Here is a 20,831-nt window from a genome sequence, read left to right on the forward strand (position 1 = left end):
AAGGCTGCTGTGCATTGGAGCATCAACACACCCTCATGAGAAACCAGCGTCTTTCACAACATCAAGGAGGAAGAGCACTGTGGCTGCTCCCCCATTCTCCTCCTCCTACTCACTCATGTTGCAATGACTGACATGAGGCATTTCTGCGACAACACAAGAATACAGATTCTTAAAACTTGATGCTGATTCATTAAGGAGCTTCTCGCCAGGTCTGTGAACACCCATACGGGAACAAACTGTTTGGCACTTCTGCTGATAGCAGGGGAAAAAAACCTTTAACTTCAACAAATAAACACAAAACTCAAACAAAATCAATCAAATAAAAAAGTCTATTTAAAAAAATTAGCTGCACATGCTAAGAATACAGCACCTTGTGAGAACAAATACTGTAACAAAGGTTGGAAATTAAAACATAGAATAAAAACATAGTAAATACGACACAGTGGAAGTAACACTTTAAAAACATAAGTGAAGGGGCAACTTTAAGCAAAAAAGTATCTAATTTGAGGGTCTGTGTTTACATATGTTTCATTGTCTTCTGGTGAATAAAGTTTTTTTTTTTTTTTAAATGTCCCCAGGTAGTGGTATGACCGAACAAATGTAGCTACAGAAATCACTTTAATGCGATAATTCAGCTGCATTTGACGTTACACACATTAACTAAAGTATAAATTGCACTTTATGCCAAATGAGCACACACAGTACATTAATAATCCACTATACATATATCAAACTACATTCAATGCAAAGAGAAAGCGTGAGAGAGAAAAAAGGCGGTCATGTTCAGCTGTGTACTGTTGCATTGGCTGTGCCCGTCAACATTCAGGCCTTCAGTACTAGCTTTTTCTGACACACAAAATTAATAAAAGCGGATGTATGTCATGGTAAGGCCTATAAGTTGAAGTAAATGCACAGTGACTACACACCGATCTGTGACGCCCCACTACAGAGCTCCTTCGCGATGCCTCAGCGTGACCCGAAACTCTTCGTATGAACGGCGGAAACCCACGTCAGAACCGAAAGGAATGCTGTTCAGAACCAAAATGCCTTCATTTAAGAAATCATAGAAAAATAAATAATGTACCACTTAAAATACTGAGACAAAAATACACAAATATATGCACAAAAAAACCTCTTGAAATTGTTACACACATGAAACTCCAACAATAAAGAAACTGCTCGTGTAAGTTCTCGCCACTGTTAGAGCGCATCAACTGCTGTTGACCTGCTTATCAGGTAGCACCGTAAGAACCTACACTGATGTGCATCCATTCTTTTAAAATGGTGAGATGAGCTGTACGTCACACAGAAACCACGTGGGTGGAAATCCTTTCGGATCCACTGGCGGCTCCTGCTGCATCACAACAGGTTTGTTTTACTTTGTTTCACATCGGCTCTGACAGCAAACGATTCTAATGTTGAAGAAAACCCTACACAGCACCTACTATGTCAAAAGGCAAGATAAAGATAGGGAACGTGAAAGGATGTATAAGCCATGGTGAAAAATAAACCTACTGCTCCATTCACTTTTTTTGATTTGCTCCATCTGATGAGGAATGTGATGTTAACCGGCCACCAGTTAGACTGCGGTGAACTAATGGAAGGAGACCAGTTTGCGGTAAATGCCAAATTTAGCTTTTCTTGCATTGTAACACTTTTTCAACATATTTAAGACAATGTGAGGTGGAAGAGAGCAGTGTGGCAGGCTAGATTCAACACAATCTGCCTTCATCTGAAATACTGTGTGTGTTCGGCTAAATCTCACTGAAGACCACTAAACAAAGCTCTGCACTTCCTCAAACTGATGCCTGTTTTCAGTATTTAAGAAATCCGTATGTAATAAACTGTGAACATGCAGCAAACTGACAACACTGTACAAATAATATCCCGTACAAGTCCAAAATGAGAAAGTAGCATATCTGCAGACAATGCTCGGATGTGCTTTGTACAAATATTGAGCTTCTTTAAAACCGTGACTCCGATCAGTGGCTGTACAACTAAGATGAATGCAATCTCAATGTATGCTCAGGTGAAGCTCGAAGCTACATGCGGTTTCAACATCCTGTAAAAACATATACATGAAAAACAGTGCGGCTTTTCAATCCTCCCACAGCTTACAACGCTTTCCCTTCTGGAAAACAAAAAAACAAAAGAAAATAGAAAACAAACGTCATCGTAATTATTCAAAATGTGATACAAAGTTGTACATTTCTGATAAAGGAATGAATAAAAGCTTGAGGCACCAAAGGCTATTATACATAAAATACAAACAATGTGTAAAAATGAGAGAGGGGCAGTGAAAAACCAACAAACGAAAGAGATAAAAATAGTAAAGAAACAAACGTGATCAATCGCGTTCTGTCAACGCTCTCGGTAAACCACGCGTTTGCCCGCCAGGAGAGGGAGACGCTCCTGCTGATCTTGGCGTAAGATCCGCGAGACTCCTGGAGGCTCTCCTGCAGAGTCCGTTCCCGCGCTGGGAGACGGTTCCCGAGCACGCCCGTCCAAACTCAAATCCGTGTGAGGCTGATTCATTTCCCTGTCAGTGCAGCGAGCTTGCCAAGTTTACCTCCCCCCAATACCCACCCACCCCATACCCCTCCCCTCTTGTCCGGAGACCTGTTTGGAGGCACCGCACTGACGCCGAGTGAGCCTCACGAGTGCAACAGTGATAAACCTGCTGATACGGTACCCTCTGCAGGCATCACCACAATAAAGCAACAATAACCAACAGCTTTACTTTCTGGGGGGACATTCAGGCTACCAGCCATGGCGTGACTCCCTTGGGAAGATTAAAGGAAAGCAAAAAAAAAGATTACTTATTCAGAACTCTAGAGGCTTTTCTTTTTTTTTTGTTAGTGTTGTTTTTTCTGCAGAAGCCATGACGCAACCACAAAACAGTGACATGTATGTACAATACATATAAATATAGTTTCAGTACACTACTCATGCTTTTTCAGGAGTGGGGAGGGCAGGGGTGCAATGTTCTGCTTGGCACAGTCCTTTTTTTTTTCTTTTAGTCTTTGAGTGAATGGTGCTGCATGAAAGTGTGGTGAGGTTGTTGAGACGAAGCAACACAGAAACACCTAGCGTTTTGGTGTTAGGGAGCCAGTCCAGATCCCACCTCATCCACTTCCTCCTCCTCCCACGCCTCCTTTCACCACCCCCCGTGAATCTGGCCGGGCTGCGACGCTCCAGTCTGAGCCATGCAAAGACTAAAGAGACAAGTTCTGCCACCAGCCGAGGATCTGAGCTCCACCACGGCGTGGATGTGAAAGAGCGGACGCGCGTGGTTTTTGTTTTTTTTGTTGTTGTTGTTTTTTCCACACGGCGATGTGAGTAGAAGCAGCAAAGAGCATGAAACTTGCAGCGGGGTCGGACAGTGGGGTTGGGGGGGAGGACAGTTATCTCTTTTTGTAGCATTGTACACACAGACTTCTTTTCTTTTAGACTTGTTTTCCCATTAAAAAACTATAAATACCGTAAAAGAAGCATTATTTACAAACTCCATGCGTTTCAGGTTAGAGTGATCACTGCAAGGAAAGCACAACAACAGAGAGAGCGACGTGAGGATGGGTGTTTTCACATCGGTTCATGAGTCGTACGCTGTGGTTTTCACACAGATGCAATACACTGCTACGACTAACGAGTCACAATAAATGAAACATAACATGCAAACACAGAAGCTGAAACCCACATGAAATAAATACAAACTAACACTGGGTGAGCAAAATATTAGTATCATACTGGGAACAGATTTCGCACTAATAGATAAATCAATAAAAATAATAATTACAATTTCAGTGTTTATAATAAAATTTTACTCAATTATGTTCTCGTCTTACCTTCTGCCAGCACCCAGGCATTGGTAAACCATCAGGGCCCTGTTTAAAGAAGAGCAGCAGAAATAAAACAATGAGATCTGAAATAGCACGGACAGGTTCGCTGAGATGTGATAATGTGTCCGCCAATAAATGACAAAAGGTTATAAATAAGAGGCCTTTATGCCAGAGGTAAAGATTACAAATGGTATCCAGATGTTTTGGAACATCCAGTTAATGAGCACAAATCTAAAAGTGTGACACAATAACATTCTCCTACTTCATCAAGTCATCCACGTAATTACACTTGTTCTCTCTTTCCACCCTAAGGATGTGCAACCTGCATGCAGCTAAGTGCTGTGTATATATACTATTAGGTCCATGAGTTTCTGGATAGTGTAGTTTTGCCTCTGTGCACCACTACAGTCGGTTTTAAATCAAACGAAGTAGCCAATATGCGACTGAAGAGCAAAACTTCAGCTTTAATTCAACAGCCCCCCATTTTCAGAGGCTCTAAAGTTACTGGACAAACTAACATAATTTTAATCCAAGTCTAGCCTGAAGTCTAGAACCTGTGGACAGAACCACATGCTGCATTTCCATTTCTGAAAAAGGATGAATAATATACTTTGGGTCATCATCTATTTGCATCGTCACCAGTAAGGCTGCAGAATTTGGCTGAATCTGAGCTGAGAGTATAGCCAAGTATACCTCAGAATTCATCCAGATACTATCCTCAGTCACATCATCACTCTGCACTAGTGACCCGTTCCACTGGTAGCCGTACATGACGATGCCACCTCCACCGTGTTTGACAGTGAACGTGGTATAGTTCAGATCAGGAGCTGTTTCTTTACTTTTCTCTTCCAATCATTCTGGTACATGTTCATCTTTGTTTCATCCATCTAAAGACTTTCTGCAGGACTGTGCTGGCTATTTAAGATGTTTTCTGTCAGAGTCTAATCTGCATTGCAACCCTCTGTATTTACACGAATGAAAGCGTCTCTTTGTTGTAGATTTTCACATCCATCTGCCTCCTTGAGAGTGCTTTTGATGTGGTTTGAAATAATTCTGTCTTCACGCCCTCCCAAAGATTTTGCTCTCTCTGATAGTTTTCCTTCACCTGCATCCGCATCACTCTAAAACCTCAGATCGAGAGTTCCATCGAACAGCTGTCCAGTTACTTTTGAGCCTCTAAATATGGGGGGCATATAAAAATGACTGTAATACCTACTGTGGTGGTGTATAATCATTTTGGTGAATTTGACACAACTGTGACTAGTTTAGAGACGGTAATGCAAGTTGCACAACTTCAACCGAGTTATCAAAGTCAGCAACACTACAGACACTACTGCACTTCCCTGGTGCTTGGAATAATGAATAGAATCATGAACTGTGCAGCGCTTTTCTTTGCTTTCTTTTTAAATGCAACACTGGCTATTATGATAACATATTCTAAATTATTACATGCAACGGCAACCTCAAGAGAGTATATTCAATCATGCATGTAATACACAGCAAAATGTTTCAGGATTTATCTTATTATATGTGCTGCTGTATTTTAGAACATGATGTGGGCACACTATAAAGAAAATCAAGCAAGTGTGATAAAAATAAATAAAATGAATGCAGCTGGTTTAAGTAAATTAATGCAGATGTAATGTAAAAAGATGATTTTTGTGACATTTTCAATGCTTTCTTACTCGATCTGGTTCATTCCTATACACACACAGCACTATGGCATCTTAAAATGAACTCCTTGTATACTTTTAAGCACTTAAATTACCACCCATAGTGTTAAAATATCCATGCAACATACAACATTGTTTCAGAAACAAAAGCTTTGTAAACATATTTGAGAAAAAAGACAATTTTTCTACGAATAGGTCTTGAATTGAGTAGGTCTGAATTTGTAGCAGAGTAAACGATTTCTCGTCTTGTCACGGTCTGGCCCAATTGGTACAAAAGCAGAGAGGGGTTGGAAAGTTAACACAGTAAAGGAGGGATCCACGGGTAACTCATCAGTTAAGGAGTCTGTGTTAGCAACAGGTTAAAAGGGAAGTGGTTCATCGAGGAATCAGAAGGACGTAGGGAGTAAGCATAATGCTTTCTGCAGTTTTATTCAGAGGAATGAAAGGATTCAGTTAGAGGGACAGATTTATTTACTTTGTGTATTTTGTTTCTAACGGTGTGCCTAAAACAAGAAAAAGGCTGCTTGCGGTCAGGATGTTAGTGACGTATGTGCACGTGAATGTTGTTTTTCTAGCAATTGATAAAAATGATGACAAAAATGTAACTGTGATGAAAATAAGATGTGCTCATGCTCGTCAGGCTCTCGATTCATGCATGGTTTTGCTTCGGTAATGACTGAAGGTGAGCGGCATGCATGGGTAGGAGGTTTAGGAAGAAGAGAAATACTGTACCAATTGGCATGGGGCATCCAGCCCATCCAGACCTGGCTGCCCTGGTTCCCCCTTTTCACCCTTAAATCCCCGGAAACCCTGTTTGTAAAAATGACCTCGGAGTGTTACTGAGAGAGAGGTGGACGACCCTTACCCCCTGCATCAGTCCACTGCGACAGACACAAGGGGAGGGAGAGGGAGGAGCTGCCCTGTGAGCTTGAGAACCCAACCCAATGTTGTTGTTGTTCTGCATTTGAACAGTTGAATTATTAGGAAAGTAATATGCTTTAATATTTAGGTTATTTTGGTGGTATTCTGGTTCTCAGCACAGCCAAAGGGAGCTCCTTCCTTCCTCGTTTGGAGCGACCGCTCACAGTTGGGACATACCAATGGGCAGGGTGCATCTAATCCTGGGGCACCCTGTTCTCCTTTCTCGCCCTTAGGCCCTTTTTTGCCCTTCTTTCCCTTCTCCCCCTGTGGATACAACGGTTTGGTCAAGTTAAGAAGCATTTGTCAACAATAAGGACTGCTATTAGGAGGGATTAAATAAGGGAGGCTATGGCCCACAGAGAGGAACGACACATGGTCAGTGTTAGGAAGGAGGGGATACCAAACAATACCGGCTACTCTAAAAACATTCCTTAGGGCAGGAAGTAGACATAAAAAGGGAGGTAGTGAGGTGGGTAGGAGAAATTGGAAAAAACACTTCATAGCCAAAGGGATGTCAAGGGCACAAAGGATGAGAAAGTGTAGCAGGGAAAAAGTCCTCCAGAAAGACAGAATAAAATTTTACTACACACTGAAAAAGTCCAAACTGTATCCCTGTAGAACAAAATATTTTCACATACTCAAATCAACTGTGTTAGAAATATCAGATTTGAGAAAGTACAGCAACACTTAAAGGTTTGGGGTGATTTTCAAAGTAAAAGTGTGCATGTGTGGGTGTTTTAAAGCACATTGTTTCCATCTAATTTAAGATTTAATGAGAAATAAATGAAATAATTTATAATAAATGAATAGTTAATTAATTTTCAGTCAGATATGTCACAGACATCTCTTCTGTGTTTCAGTTCACATTCCCACTGTGTTACCTAATGCAAAGAGCAAAAACAGCCTCAAAAAAAGCTTTTTCTGCCCTTTGAAAGAGGGTTCATGTGATGTTTGCAGATGAGAGCGTGATCTATAATGAGAGCAGGTAAAAGAGTGCCTGTAGTGGTGGAAGTATGCTCTGGAGTGAAGAGGAATGAGAGTTAGTAAAAGCAAAACAGAATACGAGTAGGTGTAAGAAACAAGCAGGTGTAAGAGTGGAGATGCATGGTGACATCTCTTCTGTGAATGACTTTAAATACTTGGGGTCAACCATCGAAAGCAATGGACAATGCACAAGAGAGGTGAAGAAGATAATACAGGCAGGGTGGAGCGGGTGGAGATTATTGAAAGGGAAGGTTTACAAAATGGTTAGACTTGCTTTCATGTATGGTTTGGAGACAGTGTCAATGTGAAGGAGGTCATGCAGAGGGTCAGCGTGACAAACGAGAATGCTTCATTTAAGGTAAGATGAAGATGGCCACTAAAGACAGCAGCTGGAAGAAGATGGAGAAGTTAAAGTGTTCCTGTGATGGATTTCATAACATATGTGTACTACTCCCTTCACAGAACCCCTGAAAATGAATAATAAGAGACTAAGAGTTGGGAAGGCCTCAGTGAACTGCTGTACTTGGAGGAGAAGTACATCAGAATCTCTATTTTGAGAAACGGATGTCTCACGGGCAGCTTCGTGACACATTATTGTTTGAAGCCTATTTCAGCCTTTATTGCTCTTCAGCATGTGTTGCTTTAATCAGCACAACAGTTTTCAGCTATGCAAACATTATCAGTTAGATGAACCCTCATCAGGTAATACGATAGATTTGTTTGAAGTGGTTGAAAATGAGCCTGTGTAGAAATTCCATCAAACATAATAAATGATTTATAATGAAAAATACATATAAAATATGAATTTAAAGTCACCCCAAACTTTGAAGTGGTAACGTATGTTGAATTGAGTTCATGCAAGTTATTAGCACTCATAGCCACCACCCATAACTCATTAAAAGTGTAAGTACTTGATTATTGTGTATCATCCACACTTTGCCAGATTCTTATCAGACGCTACCTGTACAAATACACTAAAGAGGCGCAGCGCTACAATCTGTTGTGCGTTAGAAATTGGCGGTAAACACGACGATTCACAGAACACGCCACGGAGCAGCAAAGCGTCTTTATATAGGATACAGTTTCTTAAAGACATCTACCGAACAAATCATGCCTGTTAGTGGTGCAGAGACACACACAAGTAACACTGAAAGCTACAGACTACTGTAAACACAAGCAGGGAAAGGATTACCAACAGGCTCAGCAACTCAAGGTGAAATGCTTCAAGTTTATGTCCATGCGTGGAAACAACAGAAAATAAATAAGCATGAATTTTAAGAGCCTGTTGTCAATGGACTTGTTTGGGCTAATACATCAAAATCAGCTTTAAATGACTTAGAATGACACTGGATTTGATGAGATGGCAAATCACTCAAAAGTGGAGAACAAAAGCTGGTTTGAGAGGACTGGGGATGACACTTTAAGCAATGGAGGACTGCCGTTATAGGACGCTATTATCCAATTGGCTCTTGAGTCCATCTGTCGAGGAGGCACAACTGCTGTACAAAAGACTGAGCCCAAGCAAAACATGTTCACAGTATCTGTAAAGGAAGCTCATTAGGATAATAATGGCTAATGAAATTAGCAAATTAAAATGTACTGTAGTCAGCTACTGTGGTTTAATAATGTCAGTACTTCAGTTATTGATATTATAGCTCTAAAGCATCCTGTCACTGTCCATTGACATCAGCCTTCTATGTAGTTATTAATGAGCCGTTACAGTATATCTACATCTACCTTTTCTCCTCTTTCCCCAACGTCGCCTTTTTCTCCCCTTAAGCCTGGCAACCCCTGTAAAAGCACAACTCCACATTAAAATCTGACGCACGGGGGTCCCGACCAAGGTCGGCGTGTGATGAGCTGTGCTCGCCTTTGACACGCACAGACATAAGAGGCTTATCTTGCCCTTGCAACGCTAAAAGCAAGACATTTTCAATCAAACTTAAAACTGAAAGCTTTAAAACTTAAGACCAAAAGAAGAAGAAATAGCTGGGTGTAAAACAAAAAATGATATTTATGTAGTTAACTTCTAAATGAGATCTCTAAAGGGCTCCGTAACCAGACCAATTTACGCACAACAACGCTTACTGAATTGAACACACAGTGTATGAGAACTTATAGAAGATCAATCAGCCATCTTTCTATCATTCACTAATAAGATAATTAGCATCAGGCAAGGAGGAGTACTTATTATCCACAAAAAGCAGCACAAATGAACAAAAAGTGCCTGAAATGACTGATGCTATTATGGTATATCATGCTATCGACTTGTGATATGGAGATTTGCAAAATGTGGAACATATGAGGCAGATTTGATGAGGCGTTCCTCTGTTATACAAAGTATTTTTCAGGTATGGGTTGGCTTTCTTTCTGTATATCATTTGGTGCTTTACAACTCGTATTCAGGAACTGAATTATGGACATTTTAAATAATGCTGCATCAGATTCTGTGGAGTTACACTTTCTTCTTGTTTTGAGATTTAAAATATATATTTTAAAGCTTTTTCCTAAGTATTCCTCAACCAGAAGAAGCGGTTTGATTCCTGTTTTCATCACTAATTCTTTTTTCCTCAAACTTTCTTGTTAAAAACAGAACTAAAAGAAAGTCAAACAGACTCACATCCAAGCCTGGTGTTCCAGCAGCTCCCTGCAAATAGAGACATGAGCCGTATTATGATCAAAAATATGTATTTCACACTGTATCATTACATTTTTTTTTATTTTTTGTAACAAAAAATACAACGTAAATGTAGGCATTGAACTATTTCAAACTCACAGGTAGTCCATAGGGTCCTCTTGGCCCTGGCTCACCTGGTGCTCCTTTCTCACCCTAGTTTAAATACATCAGTGTTGTACTTACAATGGCAGGTAAAAGGTTAAATGAATTAGGACCAACCAATATATGAGATTTTTTAACACCAATATGGATATTTAGTGATTTACAATTCTGATAATCTGATAAATGAGACGATATTTTTCCTTTCAGACACAATATAGATTCCTGAATACTTTTTACAAGCAGTTATTTACGAGTCCTTTCTATGATAACATGACAGTAAAATTTATAATCTTGTTTTCCTGCCACTTGAAGTCATGGATTACTCATTTACACTCTGCTTGACTCTGATCAGTTGGTTAATGTAGCACTACTGTGCTAACAGGGGAATGGCAGAGTGCCCTCTGGTGGACAAACTATACCACAGCAACTCTCGCTGCTGAATAATCTCTTCTTTATTTATATAATTAATTTTAATTTATTGGCCATTATAAAAAGCGGATGCTATATTGACAAACATCTAATGTCGGTCAATAATCGGTCACTATATATCGGTCTGCCGTTAATGCAGAGTATCATCAGTAAGATAGAAGAAATGAAATGTTGATCTTACAATATCCCCCTTCGGCCCAGCTGGACCAGCAGGACCTGAAGGCCCATCCATGCCCTGCAGAAAACAGTGTTATCATGGTGAGTTTACAACCTTGGGTTAGAATAAGCACGTGTTTCAGAATAATTAAGGTTAATGCAAATGGTAGCAAAAGCCACATATAGCCTCCGCATATATATTTATACATGTATATATATAATACTCCTGGTATGACCTACAACCAGCACACAGAAGTGTAAGACGTGCATTGGCCACAAAGGACATTTACGCTGCTGACACAGTTAATGTATGAGTGTGTGTTAATGCTCCGTTAATGCAACACGGGACAAAACAAGAGCCTTGAAATGCCTGCTCTAACAGTGCTGCGTATGGTCTCAGTCCTCTGAGCTGAAGTGAGTGCGGACAGTCTTTTTTTCTGAGCTATAAAAATCGAAAAGAAAAGAAAAATGGAAACAAAACTGTCTTTTTTGGTAAAAATGATATAAACAGTATGAGGTGGCATGGCTGAACAAAAAGAAAAATAGGAGAATGAGGGGACTGTATGGAGGGGATACTGTCGAAGTAGATACTGTACGAGTTAGGTGCTGAAGCCTCTTGGTCACATGGCACTCACCCTAATTCCAGGCTTGCCGTCCAAGCCGGAGGCTCCCTGTGTGGTTATGGAGGTATGAGTGACATGAACAAGGCGGGATTAGTACCAGATGAACACTGTTATTAGGACAGGTTGATGGCAGGGTTTACAACAACTAAATTACACTGTGTGTTACAGGGCGCTCGGCAAAGTAGTCAGCCCAGGCAAATGAAAATGAGCACAGAAAATGGATTATAGATGCACACACTTACACACGCACGCACACACGCACGCGCACTTACATATACAAACACACACATACAAATGTGTGTACTAATGCACAACACAATACAAATGAGGGATCTCTATGGTGTAAAGAAATAAAGAAATAAAGGGCAGGACTGGCTGAAGACACCCTGTGGTGTGTGGTTTCACTTACAGGGAGACCCAGAGGTCCACGGTCCCCTTTGTGTCCTGGTTCTCCTCGAGTACCCTTTGCCCCATGCAAACCAGGTTCACCCTGAGAAAGAAAGAGAAGCAGGAGATGCTTTTGTTTTACGTTTCAGGCTCACTAAATATTTATAATAACTACTTATAAGATGACCTAACTTTGGCTTAATATTGTACACGTGAAGGAATTTCATGTTCACTTTGTTGATATTTACCTTTGGTCCAGGAAAGCCATGGGGACCCTGAAAAACATTTAAAAAGCGTCTAACATTAGTTTACAAGTACCTGGTTCGATTATTTTGATTATATTTCATTTGTCTATCCCCACATTTCTTTTCTATGTTCTGCTTGTGGCCCGAACCGTTGCACATAAATTGTTGTGAAAGCTGCGTTGAAGGGATGGACGAAAAGTAGAACAAGCGCAGCACCGTGAAATTGCTCACAGCGAAAAACTGACGAGGGCTCCCTGTGTTTTATTTTTACTCTGTTCCTTGGTGACTTCATACAAGCAAACACCGCTGTGGGATTAAAGAGGAGTTAAGCTGGACTGGGCCGCAGACAGATGGGAAATGTAATTAGTGACTGACAGTCTATATATGTAAGGTGAAGGAAATGCTAGCGTGGCTCCAAATACCCACTTCTTCTTAAAATATTGAGATTTTTTTTAATTAAAGGAACCTGTAGACTTTTAACCTGCTGCTGGACACTGTGTGAGGTGTTGTCTTTTCGTTCGTTATGAGTTGTCATGTAACATGTCATTAGGGTTATTAGCATATGCTGTGTGTCTAATACACGTGTAGTTTGTGTCCACTAATGAAAAAGGGGGTTTTCAGGGCAGCACACTGACCATAGGTCCTGGGGATCCATGGGGCCCTGGTGGCCCTGGAGGGCCAATTATCTGAAAACATTAGGAGAGAAATGATATAATAAAAGTGTGAGTCAACAAGTTTATTACATTTCACAATAAAAGCGTGACATATAGGGCAGATAAAAAAACAGAGTGAGAGCAAAAATAGCGCTACAAGGTGTGTGTGATTTACAAAAGTGGAACTATTTTCGAAACACAGGTGCAATTATTTCATTTGAGTATCAAGTGCAAAATATAAGACATGCTTTTAGCAGCAAATCAGTAAATCAGGTTGCACACTTTATTTGATTATTTTCTTCCTGATATTTTGCACCTTGAGGAAAGGAACTCCCAGAAATGCGTATGGAACTGGGTCAGCTGTAGAAATCTGAGTGTCCACCTCTTACATCAGTCTTGCCACTGCACTCTCTTTGTAAATATTGTTGTTACTATATTTTGTTCTAACTTACAGAAGGACCTTGAGGACCTGTGAGTCCTGCATCTCCTTTATCCCCTTTCATTCCATTGACACCCTAGAGGAACAAAAGTTTCATGAGATCCACGTTGTGTCTGCCGAATGTCAGGCTGAGTAGGTAAAAGTTTCAGAGGCATTTATCAGAATGGGAGAGTATTCTTACAGGTAAGCCAGGTAAACCAGTTGTTCCTTTCTCCCCTGAAGCTCCGGGCATCCCCATGTCTCCTTTAGAGCCTTTGTATCCCTAAGAGGGGGTAGAAAGTTACCCAAAGAGGTCAAAATGATTAATTTCTATTTTCACTGTAGCTATTAATTGAGAATGGGTTTTGTACTGGCTACAAAAAACTGTCTGTTCCCCTGATATTCTCTAACAGACACTGTCCTGTCTGTGGTGGATTGTCATATTAGACATTTCAAATAATGAGGTCAACAAATATGCAGGTAATCCTTCTTGTTTCTTGTTTATACGGTTCAGTTGCTTCTGTTGATTTTCAGTTCTGTTTCCCTGTATAGGTTACTCCCAGTTCTGTGTCTTCCCCACTATGTTGGTTGTAGTGTCGTGTCTTCAGTGTGGGAGACTGTCGTGTCCCCTGTGCTTAAGTCTCCCTCGCCCTTTGTGTCTCAGAGATGTCTTTGCCTCCGTGTCGCTCCCTCTCTATCCCTCTGTCTTATCTCCTTCTCTGGCTTACATGTTTCCCCTTGTGTCTCGTTCCATGTCTTCCCCATCTGTCATGTGTTCTCCCCAGCCGTCACCGTCTCTGTATTTGTTTCTTAGTATGTCCCTGTCCCATCTCCCGTTTCTATTTCCCTAACGTGTCTTAAGTCTGCGTCTCTAAGACTCCTGTTTTATTTTGAAAGTCTTGTGTTCCGTGTTTAATGTGTTTATTTTTGCTTCCTCTGTGGCGTCATGTTCATTTGTATCTGCTGTGTTTCCACTTCCCTCGTCACCCTCATGTGCATTTATGTGATCTGTTGTCATGCATTCACTGTCAGGTTGTCTGTGTTTCACGCCATGTTTCCATGTATCCAGGCCAGGTTTCATGTTAGGGGTTTTTCACGTTTAGCTTTCCCAGTTTAGGTTATTGTTTAGCTTCGTCTTGTTTCACCTTTTCCCCTTTGTTTTGTAGTTTGCAACCAGACATAAAAAATGGCTCGATTTTTGTTAAGAACCCCGTTTTGCCTTTGTTTGTCTACACTTAGGTCGTCTACTCTCGACTCCACATGTTAAGGTTAACCAAAGTAAATATATATATGCATGTATAAGATCAACTTACTCTTTCTCCATCAAGTCCAGGAAGACCAGGCAGACCGCGATCCCCCTGATATGACATTTTTATGACCACAAATTAAACTAAATTAGCTATCAAGTTACATAATGTGACTTGTAAAAGTCACCACTTGACATCATAATCAAACACACAACTACACCTACACACACACATAAGAAATTTACCTTTATGCCTGGTGGTCCCGTTGGCCCAGGAGGCCCAGGGGGACCCTGGACAGAAAGAGAGACAGATTTCTCTTCAACATGTGCGCACAAGTGTGAATACATCACAGCTGTAGTGAAACCTACGAAACAATGCTGTGAATTACGTTTTAATTAACACTGGCACTGGCCATAACACTGAAAAATTACGTTAGGAATCAGGTATTAACCATGAACAGGACGCTCAACACATGCAGAGGTCACAACAGTGAGAACATGTATGACAGAATTACACACTTTGATGTTAGGATGTGAGGGCTGCATGACTTCGACAGCTGAACCATAAATTCTGCCATTCTGACACCGATTTAGGGTGAAATGGAAAATCTGCATTTTTCTGCTCTGGGGTTTGTAGTTCTTAGTGAAAAAAAAGGCTACACATCCGTATGCTTATTTTAGATGTAGACATGTTGGAAGGTGGAATAAACTATTGCTGACTCAAACCACAGCCTTTGGGATTCTTGACTGCTATACGTGATGCGATTTTGACAAGAAGCGGACTGAATGAGTTTGGAAAACCCTCTTAATGCTGTTTAATAGACATTCAAGGACACAACCAGCAGCTCAGGCAGCATGTAAGGTCGATCACAGAGAAGCACAATCGCAGCACTGAATACAGTTTTATTCACTGTCAAGCAAAAACGTTGCTGGGTGAGGGAGGACAAGTACAACAGGGCAGCGCAAACGGGTGTTGGAACCGGGTCGGGCCCATGCTCGGACATAGATGGATCACACTTTGGAGATGAAACGATACACAGAATACACAGAGCCTATTTACCGTAACTGTAATAGTGGTAATCTTCTGCAGTAGGCCACAGGAGTGGAAGTGGGGAAGAGGTGAGAGATAAGATTGTAGAGGTCACATGAAAAAAAAACCTTTGTGTCAGCACATTTCTGCACAGGAACACCCTCAGCGTCTATAGAGCTCAACCTAAGCAGCTTCAAATGAAGGCATTGCACTGGATTACATTTCTATACATGTTTATATTTTTTCCTTTTTAGTCATTATGTTATGCAGGCAAATAATTCACTTTCACCTACTTTAGCTCCACTTTTAATCTGGCAAGTAAGCAGTGAGGAAGGTGAACCATTCATAGGTAGGTACACGCATCAAAAATAAAAAGGAATCACTTTCCCCTCGTCTTTTACGTCTAAGGAACCGACCTGTAAAGCTTCCTGAATGTTTCCGTTGTAGTCGATGATTTCGGTGGCACCTTGTTCTCCTTTCTGCCCAGGTGGGCCCTGCACATGTCCAACACCATTAAACACATTTTTATTTCACACATGATTATATCATATCAAAGAATTACAAGCTCAATAGAGTGCCTCCCTTTCAGAAATCGGCCTAGGCTTAACTACTGCCCCCTGGTGGTGATAACAAACCAACACTCAAACGGAGCTGTCACTCTGATGTGCTCATCCTAATCACATCCTAGAACTGAAGTGTTGTATTAGAAATTAAAAGGTTTAGCGTATCAGCACACAGCATCCTTAATTATCTTTAATATGCTTGCTTACCCTTGGTCCAATGAGCCCCAAGTCTCCTTTATCTCCACCCTCGCCCTAATATGAAAGACAAACAACAAATATTGAACTCAAGGCACACTGCCGTCACGCCTTCAGCCACACACGTTACATTTTTATAGATGCTGAGGCCTTTTAGTATTTACAGCTTGCATTTGACAGAATGAAAGAACAACGTTGATGAAATAATATCTATGTTATTTACAGCTTCAAAAACTGCGATAAAAGCTTGAATAAATTAATTATAAATGAGAATAAATTAAAATCTGAAGTTCAGCTTTTCGCCCTTATGAAGGAGTTTAAAGTCTTGGTGGAGTTTAAATTTGTGTGTGCGACCGATTTATGTGAGTTCGTTTAAATGTTGTTAATTTAATCTGATGTGTGTTGCATTCAACTCAAAGACTCCTCCAACATTTATTAAAACCTGTAAATCTGATTGTTTTTATAAACAACACGCTTAACAAGGATCATTAAGTTCTTAGTGTTTTCACATTTTTACCAGCTCAGGACAAAAAAAACAAACCAAGATCACTGGAAAATAGCTGGTTCTTTTACCCAGGATCAACTAATTCCCATGCAGTGTAGAGAAAACAAATCTGCTGTACTGACCTTTGACCCTTTAGGGCCAGGTGTACCAGCCTCTCCTTGTGAACCCTGCCACGTTTAAAAAAAACACACAGGTGAAGAGGTTACTAACGCTTAGTACTTCAGACATGCACATAAAGTTGAAGAATATAAAACAAACCCTTTTTAAAAACTTTTTATGGGTTTAAAGAAAATTACGCATTTCTAAAAACACATTTCCTGAAGGAAACATTATCATCCTCTCTGACTCCTCCTGTGAGAGCTACGCAGCGAGCTCCACTAAAATAACCAGGTTTTAATACGCTGCAACCGCCAAGAAGTGGAGAACGTGTTTATTTGAACTGTGTCGCTGACAGAGGATGAGTTTCACTTCTGGGGCATGTAATAGGATGTGAACCAGATCTCTGTGTCGTCTAAGTTTAGACTGGAGATTAAGCTACCTGCAGGGGCAGCACCAGACATAAACAAAGGCAACCTCATTTACACTGGGTTTACTTTACACGCACTCCAGGGAAAGCCACGGACCTATCACAGACTATAATGTTTTAGCCAGGTTTAACAAAAAGAGAACATGAAGTCTTGATTAAGCGTCGCCTTATCTGATTTATGACTTGGAGAACTTTGCCGTGTGTGTTTGGATCAAAGAGGCTCTAGATGGCAGCAAAGCAACAGCTGAAAAGCTCCAAAGACTCCTCGCTTCAGCGACTTATTTCTTTAATAATTCATACCGTACGCACAGGCATGAATGCACACTTATGCCCTTCACTTGCTGACCTTTGGTCCAGCGGGTCCCGTCTCTCCTCGTTCCCCCTTCCCTGGTGGTCCGTGGTCACCTTTCTCACCCTATGCAAAGAGAAGGAGAAGGAGAGGTGAGTTACTATTGTTCTCCTGCAAAAAAAAAACAAGGTGTCATGCAGAACTGCTGATCAAAGCTGAGTTCCCTCTTTAATGTCAGCACAAGGCCCGCGGTGCATCTTCTGAACATGAGGCGCGCCTTCGGTTCCCCTCATGTCATACATATTCAGCATGACTCCTCAGCCTTTTCACGAGCTCGCTTACTCAACATATTCAAACGGCGAAATGTAAATACTGATGCCGAGTCAGCACGAGGCAGACATGAGATGTGACAGGGCCGAGGAAATCGACAACAAAGAAGTGAAACCCTTTTCCTTAAAGTCGATGATTTAAATGCACGTTCTTAATTTTGAATTTTGATTTGACTGAAAACAGCCAACAGAGGGAGACGTGGTAAAACTCGAGCTTCACAGTGTCTAATACTGATATTTAAAAACCGAGCGGGACGCAGTTATTGTCCAGCAGCATCGATTCAGTAAGGATTTAATAATAAACGATTACTGATATGTTATTATGTGTAGTGTGCCTTGAAAACAAAAAAAGCAAGTAAAACGCTGATTGTCTCAAATGGAATAAACATTAAGCCAAATTGTTTTTCTACAAAGCCAATTTTTTAGCTTCTCTCTGCCTGACATTTGATTAAGCAGCAGAAATATGCCAGAGGACAGCGAAACGCTAATATATCTCAGTTATCTGCGCACTGCAAACAGCCCGATGCAAAAGGACATGAGCACGAGCAATAATTCTTGCATGTCTGGATTATCACCGCTGGCTCCGCAGTGTGATAATGTCAGGACTCAAAGGTAGCGGCAGAGGATTATCTCATTCTGACCACTTCCAGGTGACATTTTGAAGCAACAGAGGTTTAATCACCTTGAGGGGAAAGCGATAATGAAGGGTAATGAGAACAGAAACTCAAAGGAATTCGCGATTTCACCGACGATCGGGCTGATAGGATGTGATAACCATCAGTCAAAGTGTTTGCGTCTCATCATTACCAGCTCGTAATATTCAGCGTGTCACTCGGAGCAGAAAATACCTCCCACGCTGTGATAAACAACATCACAGTGACGAGCTGAAATCACCCACCTTAGTTCCTGGGAGTCCTGGAAGCCCAGGCTCACCCTGGGGACCGAGAAACCCGGGCTCACCCTGCGCAAAAAAAAACAAAAACAAAAACACAACCACGAGCAGCTATTATTAATTTTTCCACTGGGCGTCTCTCATGTAGCGCTGCTAATGAGCACTAAACACACACACACAAGATGCATGAGCAAACACATTTATAATGACAGGCATGCACTTACAGCCCGCACACTTGCACGCGCACACAAGCGCGCACTCATGCATAAATCACACTCACAGACACACATTATCAGTGGCTGGTTAATTTATCCCCTGGTTCCTCATATATTAACGAGTCTCTCCCTCTTATGAATCCTAATAGACGTTACGACCGACCTTGTTAGAAACTCATCGGGGCACGCAGAAGCGTTCTGATTAAGAGGGTCTGCGCCGCTCACGGAGACGCTTCCAATTTTCCTGCATTTGCACTTTCACGTATGAGGAGCGAGGGTCCAGCATGAAGTGCGACACTGGGTTTGATTTACATTACATTTGATTGGGAAATTACTTAACCGGAATGTATTATTACACCATCTGCAACCTAGAGAACATTAGGCACTCTGGAAGCCCTCAGAGAGGCAATGGACATTTGGCTTTCAAACCTTTAAACTTTGATTGGATAAACAGCAAAGAATGCAGAGAGCAGAACAAAGTGCAAGGCCGAGTGCTACGTTAGCAAAAAAATATTGTTAGAATCCATCAAGCATACAGGCCTCTTAAGTCAAAACAGGAGTATATAAAGTGTAAAATGAAAGGGCCTTTTTTTTAACAAGCCCAGCACGTTCCAAGCATATGAAAAGAAAAGAACAAAACAGGCATAACAAGCACCATCATCTCCATGTCCGTGTGAGCATTCCTTACATTCAACAGTTATATTTTAAGCTTAATGGTCCACAAGTGCATTGATTTTCTTTAACATGCGCCATTTGTGCTTTTCGATTCGCCATCTGCTCTTGATACGGGGAAAACAGTAGCTTTAAAAAACCCGGAATAATCAAATAAAAGTTAAACTTCCTCTTTTTAACGAGCAGCACTTTTGACACATTGAGCCTCCTGATTGCCACCGTCAGGAAGTCGACTGAAATGTCTGCCTGCTAAGCAGCATTCGATCATTAATTCATGGACCTCCGTGTTATTCACGAATCCTAATGAGACAGTTTTCCTGCTGAACGCTGGCATCTTTAGATCAAAAGCTCAGACTGTTTGGTTTTGTCATTTCGCCTAAACTCCTCACTTTCGCTTCGCAGCAGCTACCGCGCTGCTAAGCTGAAGCGCGAATCCCCACAAAGCAGGAGAAGCGAGATTGGACCACGACGTGCCATGTATGAGGCATGACAGCAGGCCAGAGGTGTACTCTACCACAGATGGACTGAAGCTGACGGACAGGGACAACACTGATGGGAGGGTGGTTGAAAACACGAAGCATTTACCTTTATCCCTGGTAGTCCAGGCAGCCCTGGAAGTCCTGGCTCTCCCTACACAAGAAGAGTGTGACATGTTACAGCCAAGCCAAGCTAAGCTGAGTCAAGCCTCATTTGGGTTTGAAAAGCTCTGTGCTTTATTTTCTATTTGTGTTTTCCTCTGTCTATCAAGCTGTCGTGGTTCTGAAAAGCTGCCCGCTGTCCAGAAATTGTATTTTCACCGTCATTCGCTTGTGGTAAGCATCAGCAGAAGGTACTTGCACATGCACTTTCAGACCAACTCATGCAGCCGTGGCTCGACAGCGCGATTAGTACTTGTTATAAAACTCAACCCTTCAAAAAGTGCAACTGAGTTTCATTTTTAGGATTTTATTGGTTTGGGCAGGTGTGAAGTGTTCGGGGTTTCTGGAAGGAAAAAGCGTCTGATACTTTGGGTTAAAGTTGCAAAAGCTGTTTGCGAAAGCTGCCACGGCTTCAAGGTCCTCCGAGTTTGGCAGCGTAGGAAGAGTTGGCGTATTTTTCTATTATCAAGGTCGGGTGATTGTCAAGCTGAGAACGCAGTCATTTGATTCGACTGTGGAAAACTCAAGAGGTCAGGCGCCCCCCCCCCAATCCTCCGATGAGAATACTTTGAGACTTTCAAAATAAAAATTTCTGACTTAACGGGAAAACTATGACCACTGGAT

At 41.3% G+C, this 20,831-nt stretch overlaps 1 protein-coding gene across 11 annotated transcripts in view; it reads right to left on the minus strand.

The window, feature by feature from the left end:
* Positions 1 to 3,392: 3,392 nt before the first annotated feature.
* LOC102299267 (collagen alpha-1(XXV) chain) overlaps positions 3,393 to 20,831 on the minus strand; it is a 148,806-nt gene continuing 131,367 nt past the window's right edge. For 3 of the 11 annotated variants that reach the window (XM_042223110.1, XM_042223106.1, XM_042223107.1), the window contains 22 exons: positions 20,155 to 20,199; positions 18,689 to 18,751; positions 17,519 to 17,587; positions 16,769 to 16,813; positions 16,154 to 16,198; positions 15,800 to 15,877; positions 15,414 to 15,437; positions 14,600 to 14,644; positions 14,421 to 14,465; positions 13,310 to 13,390; positions 13,142 to 13,204; positions 12,672 to 12,722; positions 12,040 to 12,066; positions 11,814 to 11,894; positions 11,417 to 11,452; positions 10,807 to 10,860; positions 10,194 to 10,247; positions 10,038 to 10,064; positions 9,155 to 9,208; positions 6,611 to 6,697; positions 3,846 to 3,884; positions 3,393 to 3,533 (listed from right to left, as the gene is read on the minus strand). In XM_042223110.1, coding sequence (XP_042079044.1) covers positions 3,531 to 3,533; positions 3,846 to 3,884; positions 6,611 to 6,697; positions 9,155 to 9,208; positions 10,038 to 10,064; positions 10,194 to 10,247; positions 10,807 to 10,860; positions 11,417 to 11,452; positions 11,814 to 11,894; positions 12,040 to 12,066; positions 12,672 to 12,722; positions 13,142 to 13,204; positions 13,310 to 13,390; positions 14,421 to 14,465; positions 14,600 to 14,644; positions 15,414 to 15,437; positions 15,800 to 15,877; positions 16,154 to 16,198; positions 16,769 to 16,813; positions 17,519 to 17,587; positions 18,689 to 18,751; positions 20,155 to 20,199 — 1,116 coding nt within the window. In that variant the 3' untranslated portion in view covers positions 3,393 to 3,530. The other 8 variants (XM_005927681.3, XM_042223111.1, XM_042223108.1 and 5 more) reach the window with 8 other exon arrangements.

The sequence above is a fragment of the Haplochromis burtoni genome, unplaced genomic scaffold (assembly GCF_018398535.1).
Source record: "Haplochromis burtoni strain Fernald_Lab_line unplaced genomic scaffold, NCSU_Asbu1 Contig_102, whole genome shotgun sequence".
In the NCBI taxonomy this organism is placed as follows: domain Eukaryota; kingdom Metazoa; phylum Chordata; class Actinopteri; order Cichliformes; family Cichlidae; genus Haplochromis; species Haplochromis burtoni.